General features: G+C 43.4%; 1 protein-coding gene across 3 annotated transcripts in view; it reads right to left on the bottom strand.

Moving 5' to 3' along the window:
• Nucleotides 1-26,505, bottom strand: part of ARHGEF2 (Rho/Rac guanine nucleotide exchange factor 2) — a 168,795-nt gene extending 142,290 nt beyond the window's left edge. The window contains exon 1 of one of the 3 annotated variants that reach the window (XM_087913749.1): nucleotides 26,263-26,505. In XM_087913749.1, coding sequence (XP_087769875.1) covers nucleotides 26,263-26,370 — 108 coding nt within the window. In that variant the 5' untranslated portion in view covers nucleotides 26,371-26,505. Of the gene's footprint in view, nucleotides 1-18,341; nucleotides 18,460-26,262 lie in introns of those variants that run through there. The other 2 variants (XM_087913748.1, XM_026721827.2) reach the window with 2 other exon arrangements.

Below are 26,505 nucleotides of genomic sequence, written 5' to 3'. Positions count from 1 at the left end.
CCTCCCTGTGTGCCCTAGGATGAAGAGTGGGTGGGCCTGGAACTTCCTCTGAATTTTCTCTGCCTTGCTCTACCTCTCTCCTGCTCTGCCCAGCCAGACTGTGCCCTTCCCCAGCCAACAGAGCCACATTCCCACTCCCTGTCAGCTGTTCAGCCTCCCCCTCCAAATCATATTCTGACAAGGGCATGACAGAATCCATGCAGTTAAGTTAGCAGTTAAATGAATCTGGCTTTTCCCATTGATTTTGTCAGAAAATCACACACAAAAAAGGATGACATGATCTCAGGACACAGCATTGGTCAAAAAAATTTGAACCAGTTGCCAATGTTCAAATGTTGACCACGTGTTCATGGGGATGCTGTAAGAGTCACAACTGTTCACTGGAAAGAATCAACTGCAGAATAGCTCCAGAAATTGTGCTTCTCTAGCTGTATTCACACAATAAACACATTCAGGGTTTCCGTGGACCTGGTTTTTCTGAATTGCCAATACCTGCACAACATAAAAAAGCCATAACCACACTGGTTAGATTTACACAATGTGCTGCCCAGCAATTTGAGCCACAAATATTTCAGCCTAACAGATTGAGTGAGTTCATACGATACAATAAGCCATGGCTTGTTTAACCATCATTCACTGAATACTTCCCAACTACCTAAACTGCTGAAATTAAGCCATAAATCTGGGTACACCATCCCTAATTGGTTAGATTTGGACAATACACTAAGCCACAGACAAAATGTATTATGGCTCGCTGCAATATCTGAATGCTGCTCTATGTATTTAATCCAAGGATTTTTCTTTAAAAAATATGAAAGATGCCAAAGAAAACCGATCAAAGAACTTCTCAAGACTGTCTAGTTTTTTATTTTGAAGTCCCACCCTGCAATGAACCACTTCCTCAAAGCCATGTCTTCCAACTCACTATCGGAACAGAAACAATTCTCTCTCTCTTTTTTCCCCACAACCTTTTCTTTCCCCGTATCAGACCACCAATCTTGATTCCATGGTTCAGCAACCCAGTTAAAAACCAGGCAGCTATGTGCAGGATCAGTTTGGGAAGCCTAGAGAGATCACAAGCCCTCCTCCAGCCACTCCCCCCCCCCCAGGTTTAACTTCTGACCACTGGCTCCAATCCCAGCAGTTTTGCAGAAGATGAGGCTCTGCAGTTTCTAAAAAGGTTAAATCTTGGCAACTAGACCAACGTTTATTAAAACGGAGACATTTTGTTACTCATCCAAGTAACTTCATCAGTCAACATGAAAAATTTGGGTAGGCAGAGAATCAGAAAGTCGTTGGAAAGAACCAATATTTGCCATATAGATCGTTTGTCCCAAAATGAAAAGCAACGTGTAAATGAAGATTCAATCATTCAGGCCAGAAGTATCTCCAAAGCTTAAATCATGGCAACTGGACCAAAGTTTTATTAAAACAGAGACATTTTGTTACCCACCCAAGAGCTTCTGCAGTCAAAAACCTGGGTACAACCAGGTATTCCAACGACTTTCTGACTACCCAAATTTTCATTTTGACTGAAGATATTACTCAGATGAGTAACGAAATGTCTCCGTTTTAATAAAACTTCGGTCCAGTTTCCATGACTTAACACAAGGCTCTTCAAACTTGGCAAGTTTAAGACTTGTGGTCTTCAACTCCCAGAATTCCTGAGCTAACATGACTGGAGGAAGAGGAATTCTGGGAGTTGAAGTCCACAAGTCTTAAAGCTGTCAAGTTTGAAGACTCCTGATTTAACCTTTTGAGATACTTTTGGCTTGAATGATTGAATCTTGATCTACATGGCTCTACAGTTTGCTCAATGCCTGCTTCCCAGGAAGAGAAAATGCCATGGCTTTCTTTCCTGTCTTTTTTTCCTCTCCTCCTCCAGCGCTGTCAGCGTGAAGGGATTTTTCCTCCCTGGAATATCAGAATTAAACCCCTCAGAAGTCAAGAAACAAGGTGACAGAAAAGAAATGAGGTTCCCGGAATATCCTACTTAGAGGGTTTTTTTTGGAGGGCAGCCCAAGAATGAGAGAAAGTAGCCCTTCAAATTGGTCCTTGATCACTCCCCGATCTCTTCCTGGCACTTCATAAATTATGACTCAGGTTGCTAGCTTTTTTTCCTGATTCTGTTTCTCCATCACCATCATTCTTAAAGGAAAAGCAAAAAGCTTTCCCCATGATTTGTAAGATCATCCCATAAGATTTGTTAAATTACATCTTTGTGTAATATTTTGTTCAGCCCCTAAAAAGCATCCAGAATTCAACACAATCCCCTTGCAAACAAAGAATCGTAGAAGTGCAACAGTGCTGGGGCCCTGGGTCAACAATGCCCAAGGTTTCTCTGGGTCTTTTTAATACGGGGGCTGTTTTTCTACGCCCCACATTTCTAGGAAGTGTCAGATTAATGTTTGTGCCCCCTTCAAAAGGGATTGTGACTGTGAGACACAAACCATTCTTTTTTTGCTGCAGGTATCCCAGATTGGGCATCCCCACTTAAACATGTACAAAGACACTTATCTTGCCTGTCTTTTACCTCTAGAAATAGATATGTGAACAACCGTTTAAATATGAGCCTGCCATGTGCAGCATCTCCCAAAAAGCCAACACAGTTCTAGGCTCCATCAACAGAGGGATAGAATCAAGATCATGTGAAGTGTTAATACCACTTAATAAGGCCTTGGTAAGGCCACATTTGGAATACGGCATCCAGTTTTGGTCACCACGATGTAAAAAAGGGGTTGAGACTCTGGAAAGAGTGCAGAGAAGAGCAACAAAGATGATTAGGGGCTGGAGGCTAAAACATACGAAGAACGGTTGCAGAAACTGGGCTTGGCTAGTCTAGTGAAGAGAAGGACCAGGGGAGACATAATAGCAGTCTTCCAATCTCTGAGGGCTGCCCCAAAGAAGAGGGAGTCAAGCTATTCTCCAAAGCACCTGAAGGCAGGATAAGAAGCAATGGGTAGAAGTTAATCAAGGAGATAAGCAACTTAGAACTAAAGAGAAATTTCCTGGAAGAACAATTAATCAGTGGAACGACTTGCCTCTAGAAGTTGTGAATAATCCAACACTGGAAGTTTTTAAGAAGAGATTGGAGAACCCCTTGTCTGAAGTGGTGTAGGGTTTCCTGCCTAAGTAGGGGGTTGGACTAGAAGACCTCCTAGGTCCCTTCCAACTCTGTTATTCTATTCTAAACAGGACACCAAGAAGTGGATTTAAATTCTGGGAAAAGCATTCAAAGAACGTCCTTGGAATAATTGCAACACTAAAACAGCAGGAAAAAAAATCAGAAGGGATGAGACTAACAATAAAGGAGAATCTTTGTAGCACAGGGTTGAACTGTGGGGTCGTTGGTGGTCTCTGAGGTTGGTTGTTTTCTTGCAGGCATTTCATTACCCAACTAGGTAACATCATCAGTATTTGTGCATAATTAAACAGCAATGTGGTCTGGAACTGTGTGGTTTAGCATATTGCATGAATCTAAGCTACTATGATTTGTAAAAGCATAGTTTATGCCAATGCTTCACGACCTCAGTGAATTTTCAACTCTCAGAATTCCCCATCCAGCACATGAGTTGAAGTCCACCCATCTCAAATCATTCAGGATGAGAAAACACTGATTTATGCACAATCCCAAACTCATCTCAGGTTTGGCTGTCTCACAAACTTGCTCCTGTTTTTAATGGCTTAGATTTCCATTTAACTGTTTGTGAGGTTTGTGACTGAGAGGAAGACCAAGAGTGTTTTAGACAATCAACTTGCAAACAACCAGTGTCTAAGCCCGGGTTCACACATGGGAACTCAAGACAATCGTGGCAAATTCAGTAAAACACGATTACTTAGCCCAGCAGGCGGTTGGACTAAACTAAATGGTGTTTAAGCTTTCTTTAAGCTCCAATAAATAGATCGATCTATTTGGTAACACCCCCCTGTTCAGAGCAAAACCTCCTTAAAAGGCTTTGCAATTGTTATGGCACAATGCTCAGTGATCTTTTTTAGATATACAAAATGCTAATGTGCTTTGTGAAAATATAACTGAAAAAAAGTATTTGCACAGTGCAGGAATTAGCTAATGGTGAAATTTGATAGGCCACGTTAAAATCAGCCCAGGGGCATTTCTCAGAACAAAATTTTGATTTTGTCAAGAAGGCAAGGGAAATTTTAAAACATGTGGACTCCCGGAGCTGAAGTCCATGCATCTTAATGTTGCTGGGGTTGAAAAACACTGTACTTACTACCTGTACTATTTGTGAAGGTACCGTTCACAAAAACTGCTAGCCCATAATACCATTTGTTTGATTTTGGCTTGGCATGCACAAAAGCAAGCATTGCAGTTTGCAAACCATGGTTTACAGACTGTTCTGCCATCGCTGCTGGTTGTGGCTTATTTAATAACCTGAGATTTCACCATGGTTTAGCCAATGGGCAAAGCTAGCTAAGCCAGGAGGGCGCTGCATGGTGAGAACTATATCTAAACATGGAGCTAGGAAACAATCTGCAAAGCCCAAGGTAAGCAATTTGTATGGCAGTATCATACTTCTAAATTAGTCAATGCATGATTGGGGTGGGTGACCTGAGGGAGGGGCGGAGAAAAAGGATGTCGTACGAAATCTTTTTCAGAGGAAATGTTTCCATGGGAACTTTGGAAAAGTTTTCACAACATCACTCAGAGGAAAGCAGCCATGCCCAACTGGGCAGATGGAAAAGGAAAAATGGGCCAAGTAAATAGACACACACACACACCCCTCTCCTCCTACTCCCCCTCCTCCAATAGAATTTGGGCTTGACAAACACACACACAGCAAACCAGGGTCTTCATGGTTGGAGATCCAACCTATTCCAGTATTTGGGGGGCTGCCACAAAGGAGGGGGGCAACTTATTTTCCAAAGCACCTGAAGGCAAGAGAAGAAGCAATGGATAGAAACCAATCAAGGAGAGAAGCAACCTGGAATTAAGGAGAAACTTCTTAACAGTGAGGACAATTAACCAGAGGAACTGCTTGCCTCCAGAAATTGTGGGTGCTCCATCATTGGAGGTTTTTAAAGAAGAGAATGGACAGCCATTTGTCTAGGAAATGGCATAAGGTTTCCTGCCAAAGCAGGAGGTTAGACTGAATGACCTCCAAGGTCCCTTCCAGCTCTATTCTGATTGACCCAATTCTTTTTCAATTTCATTCCTCTAACAGAAATTAAATTGCCTTTAAATTAGAATCCTGGGCCAGCTACTTCAATAGCAATAACAATAGCCCTTAGATTTATATACCGCTTTCCAGCCCCCTCTGTTTACATAGTCAACATATTGATCCCAACAATCTGGGTCCTCATTTTACTGACCTTGGATGGACGGAAGGACGAGTCAACCTTGAGCCTGGTGAGATTCGAACTGCCAAATTGCAGGCAGCTGGCAGTCAGCAGAAGGAGCCTGTAGTACTGCACTCTAACCACTGCGCCACTGCGGCTCAAGATGAATACCCAATCCTGTGTTTTGTGCTAAGATCTTGCAAAAGCAGGGGGTTGGACTAGAAGACCTCCAAGGTCCCTCCCAGCTCTATTCCGATTGCTTGAGAAATTTCCTGACAGTGAGAACAATTAATCAGTGGAACGGCTTGCCTCCTGGAGTTGTAGGTGCTCCACCACTGGAGGTTTCCAAAAAATAGACTAGAGAACCCCTTGACTGGGATGATATCCAGACCTTGGACAGAGGGTTGGAGTAGATGACCTCTGAAGTCCCTTCCAGCCCTAGGATTCTACGAGGGGAAGCTTATCACGTCCCTCGATTCACAAAGATTCATAAGTCATGATTCAGAGCACCATGTGGAGGCTCTTTATAGAATAAAAGCCTTGTTGCTGAAGGAGATATTCCCAGGTTTTCTGATTTCCACCAACCAGAGCGTTCTCAGCAACATTTGCAAAGCACACTTAGAAATTCACAGAACAATGCACTTAAATCAGACTTAGTGACTACAAACAGTCCTCAATTTATGACCACAACTGAGGCCAAATTTTTGTTGTTGTTAAGGGAGACATTTCTTCAGTGAGTTTTGCCCCATTTTCTTTGCCCCTCCGTTGATAAGTGAACCACCGCAACTGATAAGTCAGTAACCCAGTCGTTAAGTAAATCCAGCTTCCCCATCGACTTTGCTTGTCCAAAGATCATAAAAGGGGATCGCGTGACCCCAGGATGCTGCAACCGTCATAAATCTAAGTCAGTTGCATCTGAATGTCAATCACGTGACCGCAGGGATGCTGCAACGGTCATAAGCGTGAAAAAGGGTCGTAAGTCCCTTTTTTTCAGGGCCGTTGTAACTTTGAACAGTCATTAAATAAATTGTAAGTCTGTATAGCTGATTTTATATATATATATAAATCTCAAACATTTTAGCAGACTAAGGGAATTTTCCTTACTCAAGAAGCATCTCCTAAGTGAATGTGAACAAACAGCCAAAATAAAGGCTACTAACCTAAAGTGTCAATATTTAACACTATATATTTAACACCAAAGTGTACTATTATTATTATTATTATTATTATTATTATCAACTTCCTCCTTCTCTTCCTCCTCTTCTTCTTCTCTCTCTCTCTCTCTCTCTCTTTATATATATATATATGTGTGTGTGTGTGTGTGTGTGTGTATACACACACACACACATTGCCTTCATTCGAATATCTATTCTATTCTGTGTGTGTGTGTATACACACACACACACACACACACACACACATGAAAGACCACTCACGCATCATCACAAAAATCTCCAGAACCATAAAGCCTACAAACCTAGGCTCCTCTTGGTTTCTATGTGCTCACTAAGAAAGGATTTTTTCCAAATGACCATCAGAGTATTTAGAGTATTTCCTATATTATTATTAACACGCTCTGATGCCAAGGAATTCTATTCCCCCTCCCCACCTGAAAAGAAATCTCTTCCAAATGCAAAACACAAGCAGAGGAGAGGAGAGTTTTAGTTTCAGTGTTAGTTTCACAGCAGCAACCAGCTTTAGTACAGAACAGTTGAGCTAAGCCATGCCGAGGCTCCTTGCTGTCTCCTTCTTGCTCACACAGCAAATACTCTTTCAGTTTCCAAACAGCCCTCAACTCTCTCCCACACTGACAGGACACTAGCCAGATGAATACCGATGGATGCTGGTAGGCAGAGGCAGAACCCCACCCTTATTTTCCTCCCCCAAAACTAAGCCCAACCACATAGTTTTGTAGCGAAGCACGGATATCAAGCTAGTATACTAATAAAGATTTTCCTGAACACCATACAGAATGTGGGTAGCATTCCCAGGAAGCCCTGCTTTCTCCCATTTGTTTAGAATTTTAATTGGGGGTATTATGGAGTTAAGTCATGCATTTGCCCTTATTTATTTAAAAGAAACTTTTTCCACCCACTATCAATCCCCGAATTTCTAGCCAGCATGGACTGTGGGAGTTGCATACTTCCTGGGAAGGGGAAATCTATTTAAAAGCATTTTTATTCTGGTTTTCCACCAAACAGGTGCCCTTTGCAGTCTGCATGTAATAGCAGTAGCACTTAAGACTTACATACCGTTTCACGGACCACTCCTCTTACCACAGGGTAACTCTTTTTTTAATGTTATTCTTTTATTTTTTTTCTTGCTTTTTACAACCATATCATTGTGTGAACAGTGTGGGACCAAAGTGTCTTATATTTTAAAACAAATATGACAATATTCTTCATATTTAATACAGTGGACAATCTTAATATTAATACACATATTTTGTTAAATTGTAAAATCTTTCATTTTTTGATTATTACAAATTATTACAAATAATTCCCTCAACACTATCCAACTATTTACAAAGGCTGCACTATTATTACTATTAATCACTCCTTATCACCCATCCCCTCACACTTGTGACTATATGACTGTAACTTTGTCGCATGTATCTTTATGATTTATATTGACTGTTTCCTAGTATATTTGATTTCTGATTGTACTCTGTGACTATCACTAAGTGTTGTACCTGATTATTCTTGACTCTTGATGAATGTCTCTTTTCTTTTATGTATACTGAGAGTATTTACACCAAGACAAATTCCTCATGTGTCCAATCACACTTGGCCAATAAAGAACTTCTATTCTATTCTATTCTATTCTATTCTATTCTATTCTATTCTATTCTATTCTATTCCATTCCATTCCATTCCATTCCATTCCATTCCTTCATTCCAATATCTATTCTATTCTATTCTATTCTATTCTATTCTATTCTATTCTATTCTATTCCATTCCATTCCATTCCATTCTATTCCTATTCACCATTTCAATATCTTATTTTTGTGTCAATCACCATATTCTGAATATCCCTCTTTTAAATGCAAATAAAATACTATTCATCATATTTGTGGTGTTTAACAGACTTACATAATTCTAATAATAATTCACCCATTTTTATTGGGTTATTATCTTCCAGTATTTATCCCCCTTTCTGATTTTTAACCATATGCCACTTTATATTTTTTAAAAATATCCCCTATCATTCTGGGTGGCTTACAATACAGGTAGCTCTCGACTTACAACAGTCTACTTAGTGATTGTTCGAAGTTACAAAGGCACAGAAAAAAAGTGACTTATGACCATTTTGACACTTTGACACTGTTGCAGCATCCCAAAAGTTGCGTGATTTACATTTGGCCGCTTGACAACTGACTCACACTTATGATGGTGGCCTTGTCCCCCTGGAGTCACAGGATCCCCTTTTGCAACCTTTGGACAAGCAAAGTCAATGGGTGTTCTGGGTGTTCAATCTGGTTCCAAGAGAGCAAACACAAAGGTAGCAGCCCCCACCTTTTAAGGTTTTGTCTACAAATTCTGTTTCTTCACAGATAAAAGGCTGCTTCCAACTAATTAACTCTGACAAAAAAGAGCCTTGCCAAGCTGTTGTTCAAGGCTGCCAAAAACCCACAGATAAGAAAATAGTTACAAGAGATTTCAAATACTAACTATAATGTCCACGAGGCTGAGTTTCAGAACGTCTTTGCCTTCTGCAAAGAACGCTTCTTCACAGTAGGCTTTTATTTTCTTGAAGGAGGTGCCATTACCTTGCAGCCTTACTCTCGAGTCGCCTGTGCTGCTGTAGCTGCTCTTTCCTACAAGCAGCTCTGCACGCACGCGTACTTGACACAGGCTCCTCGGGAACCTCCTCATTGCTGCTGCCAGCCCCCATAATCTCGGAAGGCATCAGTCCACTATCTAATGGTCCTGGCCCTTCATCTGAGTCCTTGCTCTCCTCCACCATCCGCACCTGCTGCCGGCTAACCACAACAACGGGGAAGCCAGATTCTCTTAACAACCATGTCACTCATTTAAGAATGGCCGTGATTCACTTAACAAACGTGGCGAGAAAAAATGGGGCAAAAATGGCTTCCCAAATTTCTCCCTTAACAACATAAATGTGTGGCTCAATTGCAGTTGTATGCTGTAAAAGAAACCAACCACCTTGGAACTAAACAGTGGCCTGAAAGAAAGACCAGGCTTTTTTGCAAGCAGAAAACAGCTTGGCCTCTCGTATTGTGTGATATGTGGCCTCTCTCAGCCTTTCCCTGCACAACCCAGGCAGCCTCTCCCTTACACTAAAAGGGTTGTGAGGAGCCTTTGCAACTCCACCCAGAAAGTTTTGAACAAACAAAATAAAGACTATGGCAAACAGTTGCAATAAAAGCAAGGCTGCAAAAGATGAGCTGGCAGCCAGGGAAAGTTAATTCTGTATATGCTCAAAGGTCAAACAATCCTTTCTTGGCCTGCTGGATCCCACATGGCATTTGCTACTCTGGCAAAATCTCCTTTACTCTCAGTCCAGCTCAGGATTGGAATTATAACAACCATCTAGAATTCAGGTTCACATTAACAGAGTTGGAAGGGACCTTGGAGGTCATCTAGTCCAACCCCCACCTACCCACCCAAGCTAGAGACCCTACACCATTTCTGACAGAGGACAGTCTCTTCTTGAAAGCTTCGAGGGATGAAGCTCCCACAACTTCTGAAGGCAACGTCAATCATGGGTTGAATGTTCTCACTGTCAGAAAAGTTTCTCCTTATTTCTAAGTTATACAGAAACAGATTAACAGAGTTGAAAGGGACCTTATAGGTCATCTAGTCCAACCCCCCATCCAAGCAGAAGACCCTGCACCATTTCTGACAGATGGCAGCCCAATCTCTTCTTGAAAGCTTCCAGGGATGAAGCTCCCACAACTTCTCTTCCATCAGTTGATTGTTCAGAAAATTCCTCCTTATTTCCAGGTTGAATCTCTCTTTGTTCAGTTTCCATCCATTATTCCTTCTCTGGCCTTCAGGGCCTTTGGAAAATAAGAAGAAACTTCCTACCAGTGAGGACAATTAACCAATGGAATAGCTTGCCTGCCCCCCCCCCCCGGAGTTGTGGGTGCTCCGTCACTAGAGGCTTTTATGAAGAGACTGGACAATCATTTATCTGAAATGGTCTACAGTCTTCTGCTCAAGCAGGAGGTTGGACTAGATGACCTCTGAGGTGCCTTCCAACCCTGTTGTTCTATGTTTAGAATAACCCTGTTATTCTACGATTGCAGGAACTGGGTATGGACAGTCTAGAGAAAGGAAGGACCAGGGGTGACATGATAGCAGTAGTCCAGTATCTCAGGGGTTGCCAACAAAGAAAGGGTCAAATTATTTTCCAAAGCACCTGAAGTCAAGACAAGTAACAATGGATGGAAACTCACCAAGGAGAGAAGCAACCTGGAGCTAAAGATAAACTTCCCAGCAGTGAGGACAATTAACCAGTGGAACTGCTTGCCACCAGAAATTGTGGGAGCTTCATCACTGGAGGTTTTAAAGAAAAGACTGGACAGCCACCTGTCTGAAATGGTCTAGAGCAGGGGTGTCAAACTCAAGGCCCGGGGCCAGATGGGTGCTTAGATTTGGCCCACGGAGCCACCTTGGAAACAGTGAAGGACTTACCTGTGGTGCATCTGCCAGCGAAAATGGAGCTTCGCTTTTTCTGGCAGAGGTTTGCAGGAGGCTGTCACAGCCAGAAATGGAGTTCAGGAACCCATTTTCGCAGGCAGAGTGCTTTGGGCCATCACAGGCAGAGGGTTGCAGGTGGCCGTCACAGCCAAAAATGGAGCTTGGGATGCCACAGGTGCCCCCAACATGAATGACGTTGAGCTGGCCACAGCCCCCCGGCCCCCCAAAGTCAAACACCACCCTGTTGCAGCCCTCAGTGAAATTGTGTTTGACACCCCTGGTCTAGAGTCTCCTTCTTGAGCATGGGGTTGGACTAGAAGACCTCCAAGGTCCCTTCCAGCTCTATTCTGATTGATTGATGGTTGTCCCAAGGGTGCTTTTCAAAAGGCAACTGGACTTCCTTGGTTTTTGGTTCCCCTTAGAAAAAGTTTCGCTTCTCGCCCAAGGAGCTTCTTCAGGTCACTGAAATGAAGAAGCTTCTCAGAGAAGAAGCAAAAATGTTTTCAAGGGGAAAAAAAAAACGAAACCAAACAAAGTCCAGTTCTCTTTGAAAAAGCATCTTTGGGACAGTCTGGGGGAATTGTAGATGGCCAGCTGTTGACGAAGGGGGAACATCTGAATATCCTGGGTGTCCGTAATCTGGGTGCAAGTGAACTGATTCTCCGGCCAGGAATCCTTTGGCTTAAGCAATCCCGGAGCCTTTCTCCTGACAAGTCCATAAACAGATTTCAGAGTTTAAGCACAAAGCAGCCAAAAAGGGTGTGGAGAGAGCAGCAGCAAAACACGAGTCAAGCATCCAAATTACCCCAAGGCAAACTCATGATTTGGGAGGAAAGACGTTTTATATCCAAATGTGGCTGCCGGCTTTTGTGGTGAGAGCCACACTGGTTTCTAAATCGTGGTTTATCGCGAAAGGTTGCAGGAACCAGGCCTGGCTAGTCTAGTGAAGAGAAGGACCAGGGAAGACTTCCAATATTTGAGGGGCTGCCCCAGAGAGGAGGAAGGGAGTCAAACTATTTTCCAAGGCACCCGAAGGCCAGACAAGGAATAATAATGGATGGAAACTGAACAAGGAGAGATTCAACCTGGAAATAAGGAAGAATTTCCTGACAGTGAGAAGATCAACCCATGGAACAGAAGTTGCCCTCAGAAGTTGTGGGAGCTTCATTCCTGGAGGCTTTCAGGAAGAAACTGGGCCACCATCTGTCAGAAATGGTGTAGGGTCTCCTGCTTGTGTGTGTGTGTGGGGGGGAGGTTGGACTAGATGACCTCCAAGGTGCCTTCCAGCTCTGTTATTCTGTTATTATTCTGTTATTCAGAAGTTGTGGGAGCTTCATCCCTGGAGGCTTTCAGGAAGAAACTGGGCCACCATCTGTCAGAAATGGTGTAGGGTCTCCTGCTTGGGTGGGGGGTTGACTAGATGACCTACAAAGCCCCTTCCAACTCTGTTAATCTGTATCTGTATCTAAATGTTGTGAAACCGAGGCACTGTAAACCATTGCTCATGTTTAGTCTGATGCATGGATCACATCACCCAAATACAAACATTTAGACCCTGAAACAGAACTAATGAAACCATACAAGGGTATTTCAGTGGATGTACTTTGGGGGAGGATTCCTTTAAGAGAGAATGGTCATGGTCGGAAAATTTGATTCAATATATGATTTTGAGAACCACTCCGACCTTCTCCCTTCCCCCCAGTTAGGCTCCGAATTATTAAGATTTCAGCTCCAGGAAAGGTGCAAGCCTTCCTTCCTGACCATCATGCTCTATCTATCAGGAGCAAGTGTGCACCCATTCACACCAACCTCACACCAAAGAGGTTGCATTAGGTGACACGATAGCAGTGTTCCAGCACTCGAGGGGCTGCCACAAAGAAGAGGGGAGGGTCAACTTATTTTCCAAAGCACTTTGAAAGCAGGGCAAGAAATAAACAAACCAAGGAGAGAAGCAACCTGGAACTAAAGATAAACTTCCCAGCAGTGAGGACAATTAACCAGTGGAACTGCTTGCCACCAGAAGTTGTGGGTGCTTCATCACTGGAGGTTTTTAAGAAGACAGCCATTGGTCTGGAATGGCATATAGGTTCTCCTGTTTGAGCAGGGGGCAAGGTCCCTTCCAGCTCTATTCTATTCTAAATCTAAATTCTAGAACTAAGCCAGGTTGTGCCAAAAATTCCCCCCCAAAGCATCTTTGCCAACTTAATTGAAGTCTGAATGTGGGACTCTGGCTGGACAGAACAAGCACCTTGCCACATCTTCATAAGAATTGACCATGCAGGAGTCATAGCATCCCCAGGCCCATTTATCTCATGCCCTCTTCAACTTTTAATTTTTTATTTATATGCAGGCAGTCCTCGACTTACAACAGCTTATTTAGTGATGTTCAAAGTTACCACCACAGCACAGAAAAAAAAGGGACTTAGAACCATTTTTCAGAGTCATCCCCATATGGTCGCGTGATCAAAATCCAGGCGCTTGGCGACCGGCTCCTATTTATGACGGTTGCAATGTCCCAAGGTGATATGATCCCCTCCTTTTTGGGGAGGTGGGGGGACACTCTCTAAATCTGGTACCCCTCCAACTGAACCCAGCACCCAATCCATCCCCACCCCCGCAAAGCGAGAGTTTCAATTACACTTTGCTGTTGCAACCAAACCAGTTCACTCCTTCCCGTGAGCCTTATGGGGTGGCCAAAGCTATGTTGCAATGCATTTAATACCAAAAAAAAAAAGTGAATTTTTTTTTTTAAAGTAATCACCCGTAGATGTCAGAAAAGAAGAATGCAGCAAAAGTCTTACTTCAGCAAGAACGGAGATCTCTCGACTTCCAAGTGGGAGGGAGGGAGGGAGGGAGGGAAGGCAAAGTGGAATCGGGGAGGACAGAGCCAAGAGATAAGTGGGAACAGCTTCCTGGGTGATTCAACTTCGCCCTTGGTTATTTGGGGTGCCTCGGCTGCTTCCCTTGAACCTTTTAAGCCTATGCAAGGCTGAAGCCCCCCAATTTTCTACAGAGGAATGATTGACTCTCTCATTTGCTCCTCTGTAACCCTCTGGTTTGGCACAGCAACCAAACAGGGAGAGGGACAGACTTTGACGGATAGAAAGAAGAACTGCAGAAAGAAGCAATTGCACCCAGCCTGCCTTCCGTGGAGGACCTGAATACTGCACTAGCAAGAAAGGGGGCTGAGAAAATATCTACAGACCCCTCTCATCCTGGGTGTAAACTGTTTCAACTCCTCCCCTCAAGATAATGCTATAGGGCATTGCATGCCAAAATAACCAGATACATAGTTTTTCCCCTGTGCCATCATTCTGTTGAACAACTAATTCCCATCGGACTGTCTCAATTCTCATCTTCTCATTTTTTCCTAAGATCTTCTCCTATCAGTTTCTTCTCCTATCAGTTTCTTCTCCTATCAGTTTCTTATGATTGTTGTTTGTAACTTATAATTAATGATTGTGACTATGAATATGACCTATTACTTGCTGTTTGTATGTACATTGTGAGCATCTGCACCAGAGACAAATTCCTGGTGTGTCTGATCACTCTTGGCCAATAAAGAATATTTTCTTCTGTCTATGGAGATTCTTGAAGAGACAACTGGACTTTCATGTTTCTCTTTGAAGACATTTCGCTCCTCATCCAAGAAGCTTCTTCAGCTCTGACTGGATGGTGGGGTATGGAAGGATTTATATTCCTTGCAGACAGTTGGTCATTTGCATCCTTTTTAGAGAGACATTGAGGCCACTTGGAGGTTTGTCTGTGTCCTCAGATAAATCTATATCCTCGGATAAATGGGTCCTTCCACGCCCATTTGCACTCACCTGACCTTGAGGACAAAGATAAACCTCCAAGTGACCTCGATGGCTTTCAAAATAAAAAAAATAAAATTCAAATCAAAGCCTATAAATAAAATTTATAGAAAATTCACATCAAAACAATTAACAATTAAAATTTACAAAAGCCTGAAAAAGAATGAAGATCAGGAGAGAGGGAGGAGGAGACGGAGAGAGAGAGAAAGCAGGAGAGGAGGGAAAGAGGGAGAGGGAGAAAGGGAGGAGACCGTGAGAAGGGACAAGGAGAGAAAGAGAGGAGAGAGAGAGAGAGGAAGCAGGAGTGGAGGGAAAGAGAGAGGGGGAATAGGGAGAGGAGAGAGAAAGGGAGAGAGAGAGAGAGAGAGAGAGAGAGAGAGAGAGAGAGAGAGAGACAAGGAGAGAAAGAGAGAGGAGGAGAGAGGGAGACAGAGAAAGGGGAGGAGGGAGAGAGAGAAAGAGGAAGAGAGATAGGAAGAGAAGAGAGAAAGGGGGAGAGAGAGAGACAAGGAGAGAAAGAGAGAGAGGAGAGAGAGAGAAATGGGGAGGAGGGAGAGAGAGAAAGGGAGAGAGAGAGAGAGACAAGGAGAGAAAGAGAGGGAGAAAGGGGGAGAGAAAGACAAGGAGAGAGGAAGAGACAAATAGGGAGGAGAGAGAGAGAGGGAGCAGAAAGGGACAGAAAGAAAGGGGAGAGGGACGACAGAGAGAGAGAGAGAGGAAGAAGGGAGAGAGAGAACGGGAGAGAGAGAGAAAGAGAAAGTGCACATACTAGAGAGAGAGATGGAGGTTTGGGGGACATCCTGCAGTAGACTCCGATCTCCATGGCTGAGAGCTTAACTTCTGACTGACATGGGCACTTCCAAAAGGCCAAGGGACGGGCAGATCCCATAGTGGGCCAGGTGAAACCGCAGGATCCAAGCCTATAAAAGTCAGCACCATCGCAACCTGTTCACCCAACACCCTTGGCTTGCTTGCTTTTTTAACCGATGGTTGGAATTTGTGCAATTCATTGAATAACTCTGTGAGTACCGGTAGTCCTCCACTTCCTACAGTTCATTTAGTGACCAACAGCACTGAAAAAAAGGGGCGTATGACTGATTTCACACTTGCAGCCTCCCCAGGGTCACCTGATCCAAATCCAGACCCTTGCCAACTGACTCCTATTTATGACGGTCGCAGAGTCCCGGGCCTCAGCGATTCCCCTTTTGTGACCTCCTGACCAGCCAAGTCAATGGGGAAGCCAGATTCACTTAATGACCATGTGACTCATTTAACAACTGCAGGGATTTCCTTAACAACCGGGGAAAGAAAGGTCATAAAATGGGCCATCTAGGTCAAACAAGACCCGTATTAAATCCCAACACCGATACTTTCTCTCGGCTTAAGTCTGTAAAACCCATGCAGCCCCTTGCTCTTGACCCAACCTGATTAACTGGATTGTGTGAATCCAGCCTTTCACAGGTTCACGCTTCCAGCACTGCCTCTCCCAGCTCCTTCTCCAACCTTCACCCTCAGTGCCAGTAAACCCAGACAACCTGTATGCTGCACGAGTCAAAAAGAGGGCTGTGAAAATATCTCCAGACCCCTCACATCCTGGACAGAAACTGTTTCAACTCCTTCCCTCAAAACGACGCTGTAGAGCCCTGCACACCACAATAACTAGACACAAGGGGAGTTTTTCCCCGAACACCATCACTCTGTGAAACAAATAATTCCCTCAGCACTGCTCAAATATTTACTAAGTCTGCATTACTATTCTTCTTCTCATCCTTCCTATTACCCATCTCCTTTTCTATTTATGACTATAATCTTGTTGCTTGTATCTTTATGATTTGTATTATTTTATTTAGTTTCCTAGTATGGTTTGATTGCTTATTTAGTAACCTATGACTATCATTAAGTGTTGTACCTTATGACTCTTGATGAATCTATTTCTTTTTTCTTTTTTACTGCAAGAGTCAAAAAGAGGGCTGTGCAAATATCTACAGACCCCCTCACAACCCCTGAAGGCCAGACAAGGAATAATGGATGGAAACTGAACAAGGAGAGATTCAACCTGGAAATAAGTAGAAATTTTCTAACAGTGAGAACAATCAACCCATGAAACAGAAGTTGCCTTTGGGAGTTGTGGGAGCTTCATCACTGGGAGCTTTCAAGAAGAATCTGACTGCTCTCTGTCAGAAATGGTGTAGGGTCTCCTGCTTCAGCCGGGGGTTGGACTAGATGACCTACAAGGTCCCTTCCAACTATGATTATCTTTTATCTGTTGTGTGTCCAAACACACTTGGCTAATAAAGAATTCTATTCTATTCTATTCTTAGGTCGGCTGTGCACAATGGGCCCTGTGGTTTAACTCTCTAAATTTCCCCCGTAACACAAACCTGACCCCATAAAATTCAACCATAATGTGGTTGAATTTCTGCCAAAGAAACCAACTGTTTACAAACTCATTTCCATTCTCAAACCTCCACGGGCTTCCTATAATCTCAAATTTGGGATAAAAACGTTACCAGGAAAAGAAAAACCAACAAATTACAGAAAAAAAATACAAACACTGCAACAATGTCAGATCCAGGAAGTTCTCACCGAAAAAAACCCCCACACACCCCATGTTTGGTCTAATCCTCCAATGCCACTTTCTCCTCCACAACGACAGGTGGTCCTTGACTTACAACTATGACTGAGCCCAAATTTGTCTGCTGTTAAGCAAGACCTTTGCTAAGGGAGCATTATCCCCATTTTACTGCGTTTCCACGGTTGTTCAGTGAATCACTGCAGTCGATAAGTTAGTCACCCCGTTGTTAAGTGAATCAGGCTTTGCTTGTCTGAAGGTTGCAAAAGGGGATCAGGTGACCCTGGGACACAGCAACCGTCATAAGTATGAGTCAGCTGCCAAGCATCTGTATTTTGATCACGCGATCGTGGGATGCTGAAATAGTTGTAAGTTAACTCTGAAAAACTGTCCTAAATCCCCTTTTTTCACGGCCCTTGTAACGGTTGCTAAATGAGCTGTTGTAAATCAAGGATTACCTGTACTTTAGTCTCCAGGATCAGGAGATATAGTACGAGTCGCTACTTCCAAAGGCCCCGATAGGAAAGTTGTACTAAAATGTGTCCTAAGCCACATTTTTTCAGCGTCCTTTGGAACTTCGAACAGCCACTAAATGAACCGTTATAAGTCGAGGACTGCCTGCACTCAAAGTCAAGGGGGAAAGCACTCTGTGCATGCCTGAGGCGGAAGGGGGACGTGCACAAAAGCTATCAAGGAAAGATAAGAGAATTAGATGTAAAAAAAAAAATGGGCTCAGGACCTCCCAAGGTCCCTTTACAACTCGGTTATTCTGTTTAATCCGGAAGCTCTGTCCATGCTCAGAGACGCGACAAAACGCCTTGCCTGCAACTCTCTCCGGAGCGGCCGAGGGCTTCCAGCCTCCGAGCCCCGAGCCTCTCCGGCTGCAAAGCCGCCCAGCCCACCGGCGGCTTCCCCTCTGCGCTGCGGGCAGCGAAGGGCTCCAACGGCGGGAGAAGCCGGCAAGGGGAGTCCAGCCCAGCCCGCCTTACCTTGGCCCGCCTGGCTTGCGGTTCCTCCGGCTGCCCCGAGCGCTTTTCTTCCCCAGGAGGTGCCTTCCAAGCACGGCGGAGCGCCGGGAGCCTTCCCGCCTGCCCGAGGCTGCCTCCTTCCTCCTCCTCCTCCCGCCTCCGCTCCCTTCCTCTCCGCCGCCGCAGCCTCCCAGGCAGGGTGGACGCTCAGCTCGCTCCATCCACCGCGCGGCTTTAACCCTTCGGGCTGGGCTGGCTCAGCTGCGCGCTGGGAAAGTTTTGCGCGAAGGGAAGGAAGGAAGGAAGGAAGGCGCGCAACTTTCACACCCAAGGCGCGCAAGCCCTGGTTTGGTTGCGGCGTCGTGGTTTGCTAGGACAGGTTTATTGGCCGGTTTCACATCTCATACACAGACAGACACAGAGGCGTACACACACACACTCTTCACACTTACGACCATTTGTAGCCTCTCCCTGGGTCATATGATCAAAATTCGGCTCCTGGACAACTGACTTGTATTTCTGATGGCTGAAGTCATCCCCTTTCGCAACCTTCTGACCAGCAAAACCAATGGGGAATTCGCCCGATTCACTTAACGACCGTGTGACTAACTGATCAGCTGCAGCAATTCATTTAATAGCGGTGGCCAGAAAGGTCGTAAAACGGGGCAAACCCCACTTCACAAATGGCTCACTTAGCAACCTCAATTTGGGCCTCAGTTGTGGTCGTAAGTCGAGGACTACCTGTAGACTCCTTTCTGATTCAATCTTAGTTTATTGCGTGGGAATGAGATCATCCTAAGAAGCTTTCACAGAATTTGGGCATCCTGTAACATGTGGTGTAGCAGAGCATAACAGAATAACTGAGTTGGAAGGGACCTGGTAGGTCATCTAGTCCAACACCCCCCACCCACCCACCCCCGCCCAAGCAGGAGATCCTACATCATTTCTTTCAGGTGACAAGTGTGAATAGAGTATATATCTGAATAGTGTGTCATGTAAACACAGATGCTATGTTTCCTGCTAGAGTACAAGGGTCTTCAAACTTGGCAAGTTTAAAACGTGTGGACTTTTCAACTCCCAGAATTCCTGAACTAACATGACTGGAGGAGGAATTCTGGGAGTTGAAGTCTTAAAGTTGTCAAGGTTGAAGACCCCTGATCTATCACCTATCTATCATCTCTCTCTCTCTCTTCCTGTACCTACCTATCTATTTACCTATCTATCATCTATCCATCATCTATAACAAGGGTCTTTAAACTTGACAGCTTTAAGACTTGTGGACTTCAACTCCCAGAATTCCTCCTCCTCCAGACATGTGAGCTCAGGAATTCTGGGAGTTGAAGTCCACTTGTCAAGTTTGAAGACCCATAACAATATACAGAAAACAAGCCTCTAAATCAAGGGTCTTCAAACTTGGCAAGTTTAAGACTTGTGGACTTCAATTCCCAGAATTCCTGAGCTCACATGACTGGAGGAGGAGGAATTCTGGGAGTTGAAGTCCACAAGTCTTAAAGCTGTCAAGTTTGAAGATCCCTGATTGTTAGCAGATCTTCTGAACTCGGGACTCAGAGCCATATTTTTGGGCCAGCTGCTGGACTTTCAATCCCAGAATCCTTCAGTCATATTGAGGAATGTTAGAATTCCAGCTCCACAGCTTAGCTTGCTGGGGAAGTCTGGGAGTTGAAGTTCACCCCTATGAAGTCTGCTCAGGTAAACATTGGCTTTAAAAGTTGCGCAAAACACACACAAACACACCCAACCATTCCCAGGTACTTGAAGGTTTTTCAACCCACACTTTCCCCTCAAGATTGGATGAGGACATTTTTTTTCCTGCTCGTCTGTGGAAGGAGTCCCCAAACTTGGCAACTTTAAGACTTGTGGATTTCAACTCCCAGAATTCCTCAGCCAGCTATGGTCTAGGGTTTCCAGCTTGAGCAGGGGGTCAGACTAGAAGACCTCCAAGGTCCCTTCCATTTCGTTTTCTTTTTTTTTATAAAAAGTTTTTTTTATTTTTAACAACAAACATAGACATATACAAACATAAAACAATATAAAACCATCTTTCAATTGTACAGTGTGTAGGTTGATACATAATTCTTGTGCACAATATGTATAGTTTTTTCCTCGAATTTAAATTTACATTCATATTACATTCCTCAACTTTCCATGTCATATTATATTATTATTACACCATCATTTGATCTTAGTTTCGAATCCATGTTATCCTTTAGAAGCAAATCTCAGTTCTTACCAATTTCAATTCATATTAGAAGTCATTCTACAGTATAATAATTATAACGTATCATGACTGTTAAATTATACTTCACTTTTCTACTTTTCTATCTAACCATTGGTAAAATAAATCCCATATCTTAAAATATTCTTTTTCTTCTTGCTCTCTAATTGCTAATGTTAATCTACTCATTTCTGCACATTCCATTATTTTCTTAATCACCTCTTCCTCAATCGGAATTTTCTCATTTTTCCAATCTTGAGCAAATACAATTCAAGGTCCCTTACATTTCTGTTCTGATTGAAATGGTCTAGGGCAGAGGTCTCCAAACTTGGCAACTTTAAGATTCGTGGACTTCAGCATAGCTGGCTGGGCAATTCTGGGAGTTGAAGTCCACAAGTCTTAAAAGTTGCCAAGTTTGCAGACTCCTGTCCTCGAGTGAGGTTTGCCTGCAAGAGGCTAAACCAGAGCATAGGCCTGGGAGTGATAAGACAGGTGAGGCCAGGGACACACCCAGGTAAGGGCTATAAGCACCATCCTGTGCACACAGACGCACGCCAGATTTCGTGCCAACTCACACACAGGTGTAGGGTGGACATGGGCTCAGGAGCTACATGCAAACAATTTCCTTCTGCCATTTCCCAAATGCAAAGATCTTGGGTTTGTCTTCTCAAAACAGATGAGTAAGCCACTGTTAGCTGAAGCCAGATTTATTTAATCATGGGTGCCCATTATATTTTTCTTCACGTTTTTATTTTCGTTGTTACAGATACTCCTAATGTACAACCGTATGTTAATGCCTAAAGTTATAATGGCACTGAAAAGAAGGACTGGGGAGACATGATAGCAGTCTTCCAATATCTCAGGGGCCGCCCCAAAGAAGAGGGAGTCAAGCTATTCTTCAAAGCCCCTGAGGGCAGGACAAGAAGCAACGAATGGAAGCTAATCCAGGAGAGAAGCAACTGAGAACTAAGAAGAAATTTCCTGACATTGGGACAATTCATCAGTGGAACAACTTGCCACCAGAAGTTTGTGAGTATCCAATGCTGGAAGTTTTTAAGAAGAGATTGGACAGCCATTTGCCTGAGATGGTATAGGGGCTTCCTCCTGTTTGAGCAGGGGGTTGGACTAGAAGACCTTCAAGGTCCCTTCCAATTCTGCTATTCTATTCTATTCCTATTCCTATTATATTCTATATTCATTCTATTATCCTATCCTATTCTGAATCATATTCTATTCAGATTTCTCTTCTGTTCTTCTATTAGTATTTATTGTTTCTATTCTATTCTATTCTATTCTATTCTATTCTATGCTATGCTATGCTATTCTATTCTATTCTATATATTCATCTTTCTCTATTCTATTCTATTCTATATATTCGTCTTTCTCTATACTATACTATACTATACTATACTATATATTCTATTCTACTCCTTCATTCCAATATTTATTCTATTCTGTTCTACTTTGTTCTATTCTGTTCTATTCTATTCTATTTCTTCCAATATTTCTTCTATTGTATTCTATTCTATATATTCTATTCTATTATGTTCTATTCCTATTCTGAATCCTATTTTATTCTATTCAGAATCCTACCCTATCCTATTCTATTCCCGTCCTTGCATTTAAGATCATTGTAGCATCTCTGTGGTCACGTGATCATAATTTGGGTGAGCGGCAACTGGTGTGTATCAATGATGCAGGTAGTCCTCGACTTACGACTGAGATTTATGTTGTTAAGAGAGATCTTTGTTAAGTCAGTCTTGCACCTTTTGATGACCTTTCGTGGCTCAGTTGTTAAGCGAATCCCTGCAGTTTATAAGTGAGTAACCTGGTCGTTAAGTGAATCTGGCATTCCCCCCAATGAGTTTGCTTGTCAGAAGGTTGCAAAAGGGGATCACGGGACCCCTGGGATGCTTCAACCGTCATAAATATGAGTCAGTTGCCAAGCATCTGAATTTTGATCCCATGGCCTTGGGAGATGCTGCAACGGTCATAAGTGTGAACAACGGTCCTTTTTTCAGTGCCATCGTAACTTTGAGAGGTCACTAAACCAACTGTTGTAAGCTGAGACTGCCTGTACATTAGTCTCCAGGATCAGGAGGCGTAGTAGTCAAGAGCTTTTGAGCAAGTACAAAATACCCTGTAGGAACAAGAAAACTCGTGATATGGCAAAAAAATAAAAAATAAAAAAATGCCCCAGACAGACAATATCCCCTTTGGGGAAAAACAAAACAAAACCCACAGACAGGCGTTCTCACCCCAAATTCAGAACAGAAACCAGTTGTGTTTACAAGAACTCTTCCAATTTCACACTTCCCTCCTTCTTCTTAAGGCCTGGAGCTGCTGACCATAGGATACTAATTTAAGATGTGGGGGAGGTGGGGGAGGAAGTTGGTGGGGGCAGCCAGGGAGAGGCCTTTCTGACCACAGAAACATTGAGAACACATGGCTAGCAATATGGGTTGCCAAGCACCTGAGTTTTCATCATGTGGACCAGTGGTGGGATTCAAATTGTTTTTCTACTGGTTCAGTGGGTGGGGCTTGGTGGGCATGGCTTGGTGGGCATGGCAGGGGAAGGATACTGCAAAATCCCTGTTCCCTCCCTACACCCACCAACCTGCTTTCCAGCTCTGTTCTCCCTTCCCCTGCCACACCCAGCAAGCCACACCCACCGAGCTATGCCCACAGAACCAGTAGTAAAAATTTTTTTTGAATCCTACCACTGATCCTCAGTCACTTTTTTCCAGTGCCGTTGTAACTTTGAACAGTCACTAAATGAACTGTTGTAAGTCGAGGACTACCTGTGATTTCCCCCTTTTGTGACCTTCCCACATGCACCTTCAACAGGGAAACAGATTCACTTAGCAACTGGGCTACTCATTTAACAATTGCAGGGATTCATTTAAACCAGGAGTCGGCAACCCGCAGCTCTGGAGCTGCATGTGGTTCTTTCATCCCGTTGCTGCAGTTCCCTGTCTGTCATTGGTCGGAACCTCAATTTTGAGAGGAGCTTCTGGTTTGGGGGGGAGGCGGGGGAAGCACGGCGTGCCAGAAGGAGACTTTATGGCAAGGGGTGGGTTTCCCGGTCGGCTCCGCAATTGATAGGGCTTTCGGTTAGGACAGGTAGAGGAAAAAGGATGCCGTGCTGGGAGGAGACTCTATGGTGGGGGAACTGGACTTCCGGTCGGCTCCAAAATTGAACGGCAGGGAGGCTTCCAGTTAGGACTTTTGTGGCTCTTTTAAGGTTGCCGCCCCCTGACTTAAACAGACGTGGCCAGAAAAGTCATAAGCCTAACAGAGACTCCATTTCCTCAGGGTCTTGCGAAAGAACAAAGTGGAACAATGACTGATGACCTCCTTTTACTGGTCCACAATAGAAAAGTGTCCTCTCATATTGCATGAGGGTGTGGTATGCTGGCTTGACAGCCGCGGATAGAAAGACACTACAGGGGGTGGTGAGCAGAGCACAAAACATTGTGGGCTGTTCCCTGACACCACTAGATGACCTCACTAGGACTCACTGCCTTAGAAGAGTGAGGAAAATCCTCAGGGACGACTCACACCCCAATCAGCTCTTCTTCACTCTCCTACCATCAGGCAGGAGATATAGAAGCATAGCCAGCAGCACCAACAGGCTGAAGAACAGTTTCTGCCCATGAGCTGTCAGACTTCTGAACAGAAAATAACTTCATGTCAACATAGTACGATAGACTTGGTGGTAGAAATGGTGGTAGACTTTAGAAGAAACCCTCCAATACTACCACTTCTTAAAATACTAGACAACACAGTATCAACAGTAGAGACCTTCAAATTCCTAGGTTCTATCATATCACAAGACCTAAAATGGACACCTAACATCAAAAAGGTCATCACAAATGCACAACAAAGAATGTTCCTTCTGCTCCAACTCAGAAAGCTCAAACTGCCCAAGGAGCTGCTGATCCAGTTCTACAGAGGAACTATTGAGCCTGTCATCTGAACCTCTATAACTGTCTGGTTTGGCTCTGCAGCCTAACAGGACAGATACAGACTCCAGAGAGTAATTAGGACCGCAGAAAAAACAATTACTACCAACCTGCTTTCCATGGAGGACCTGTATCCTGCACGAGCCAAAAATAGGGCTGTGAAAATATCTACAGACCCCTCACATCCCGGACATAAACTGATTCAACTCCTTCCCTCAAAACGATACTATAGAGCCCTGCACACCAGAACAACTAGACACAAGGACAGTTTTTTCCCAGACGTCATCACTCTGCTAAACAACTAATTCCCCCACACTGTCCAACTATTTACAAAGTCTGCATTGCTATTACTATTAACCTTCTCATCGCCCATCATCTCCCACTTGTGACTGTATGACTATAACTTTGTGCTTGTATCCTTACGATTTATATTGACTGTTTCCTAGTATGATTGGATTGCTTATTGTACCCTATGTGACTATCATTCATTGTTGTACCTTATGATTCTTGACTCTTGACAAATGTATCTTTTATTTTATGTATACTGAGAGTATTGGCATCAAGACAAATTACTTGTGTGTCCAATCACACTTGGCCAATAAAGAATTCTATTCTATTCTATTCTATTCTATTCTATTCTATTCTATTCTATTCTATTCTATTCTACTCCACTCCACTCTACTCCACTCCACTCCACTCCACTCCACTCCATTCCACTGCATATTTTCTATTCTATTCTATTCTATTCTATTCTATTCTATTCTATTCTATTCTATTCTATTCTATTCCTTCTAATATCTATTCTATTCTATTCTGTTCTATTCTTATTCTATTCTATTCCTTCTAATATCTATTCTATTCTATTCTATTCTATTCTATTCTATTCTATTCTATTCTATTCTATTCTATTCTATTCTATTCTATTCTTCTCCATTCTACTCTACTCCACTCCACTCCATTCCATTCTATTGCATATTTTCTATTCTATTCTATTCTATTCTATTCTATTCTATTCTATTCTATTCTATTCTATTCTATTCTATTCCATTCCATTCCATTCCATTCCATTCCATTCTATTCTATTCCTTCTAATATCTATTCTATTCTATTCTATTCTGTTCTGTTCTATTCTATTCTATTCTATTCTATTCTATTCTATTCTATTCTATTCTTATTCTATTCCTTCTAATATCTATTCTATTCTATTCTATTCTATTCTATTCTATTCTATTCTATTCTATTCTATTCTATTCTATTCTACTCTTCTCCATTCTACTCTACTCTACTCCACTCCACTCCACTCCACTCCATTCCATTCCATTGCATATTTTCTATTCTATTCTTATTCTATTCTATACTTGTGGGGCCAGTGCATTTTGTGCAACAAGATCACATAGTGCAATAAGTTTGGGACTTCTGTCCTCACTGTGAGTTGTGATGGGTGTGTGTGTGTGCACAAAGGGAGGCTCAGCTAATCTCATTGTACACAGGTTGTACTCTGACAATAAAAGGTAATAATAATAAAATAAAAAAAATGGGACGAAACTCACATTCCACAAATTTCACACCCAGCAACATCAATTTTGGGGTTCAATGGTGCTTGCCAGCCGAGGACTGCCTGTATGGTGGTGGTGGTGGTGGTGGTGGTGGTGGTGGTGGTGGTGGTGAGAACTTATCCCATTGTTCTAATTTCTTCCCCCCTGAATCTCCAGATTCCTCCCGGTGGGTCTCCTCTCCTTACCTTTCTGGTAGGAAGCCAGCCTTCTCCCGGGAGATCCCACCAAGGTGCCGACAGGCTGGCCACATCGTCCTGGAAGACAGGATTCCTCATTTCGAAGACTGAGAACATCAGAGGGGGAACTGGATGGGATGGGACACCCCTCAAAAGAGCGCAGGGATCCTTCCCCGAAGCCGGCCTGGGTCCTTGGGGCAACTTCGGGCACGGTGTGGGATAATCAGCTGCCTGGGTATGGAAAAACTGGCC

This window comes from Pseudonaja textilis, chromosome 16, assembly GCF_049901715.1.
Source record: "Pseudonaja textilis isolate UNSWEBS1 chromosome 16, rPseTex1.2, whole genome shotgun sequence".
Lineage (NCBI taxonomy): Eukaryota > Metazoa > Chordata > Lepidosauria > Squamata > Elapidae > Pseudonaja > Pseudonaja textilis.
The sequence above is the reverse complement of the archived record's forward strand: the minus strand, read 5'-3'. Positions and strand labels throughout refer to the sequence as shown.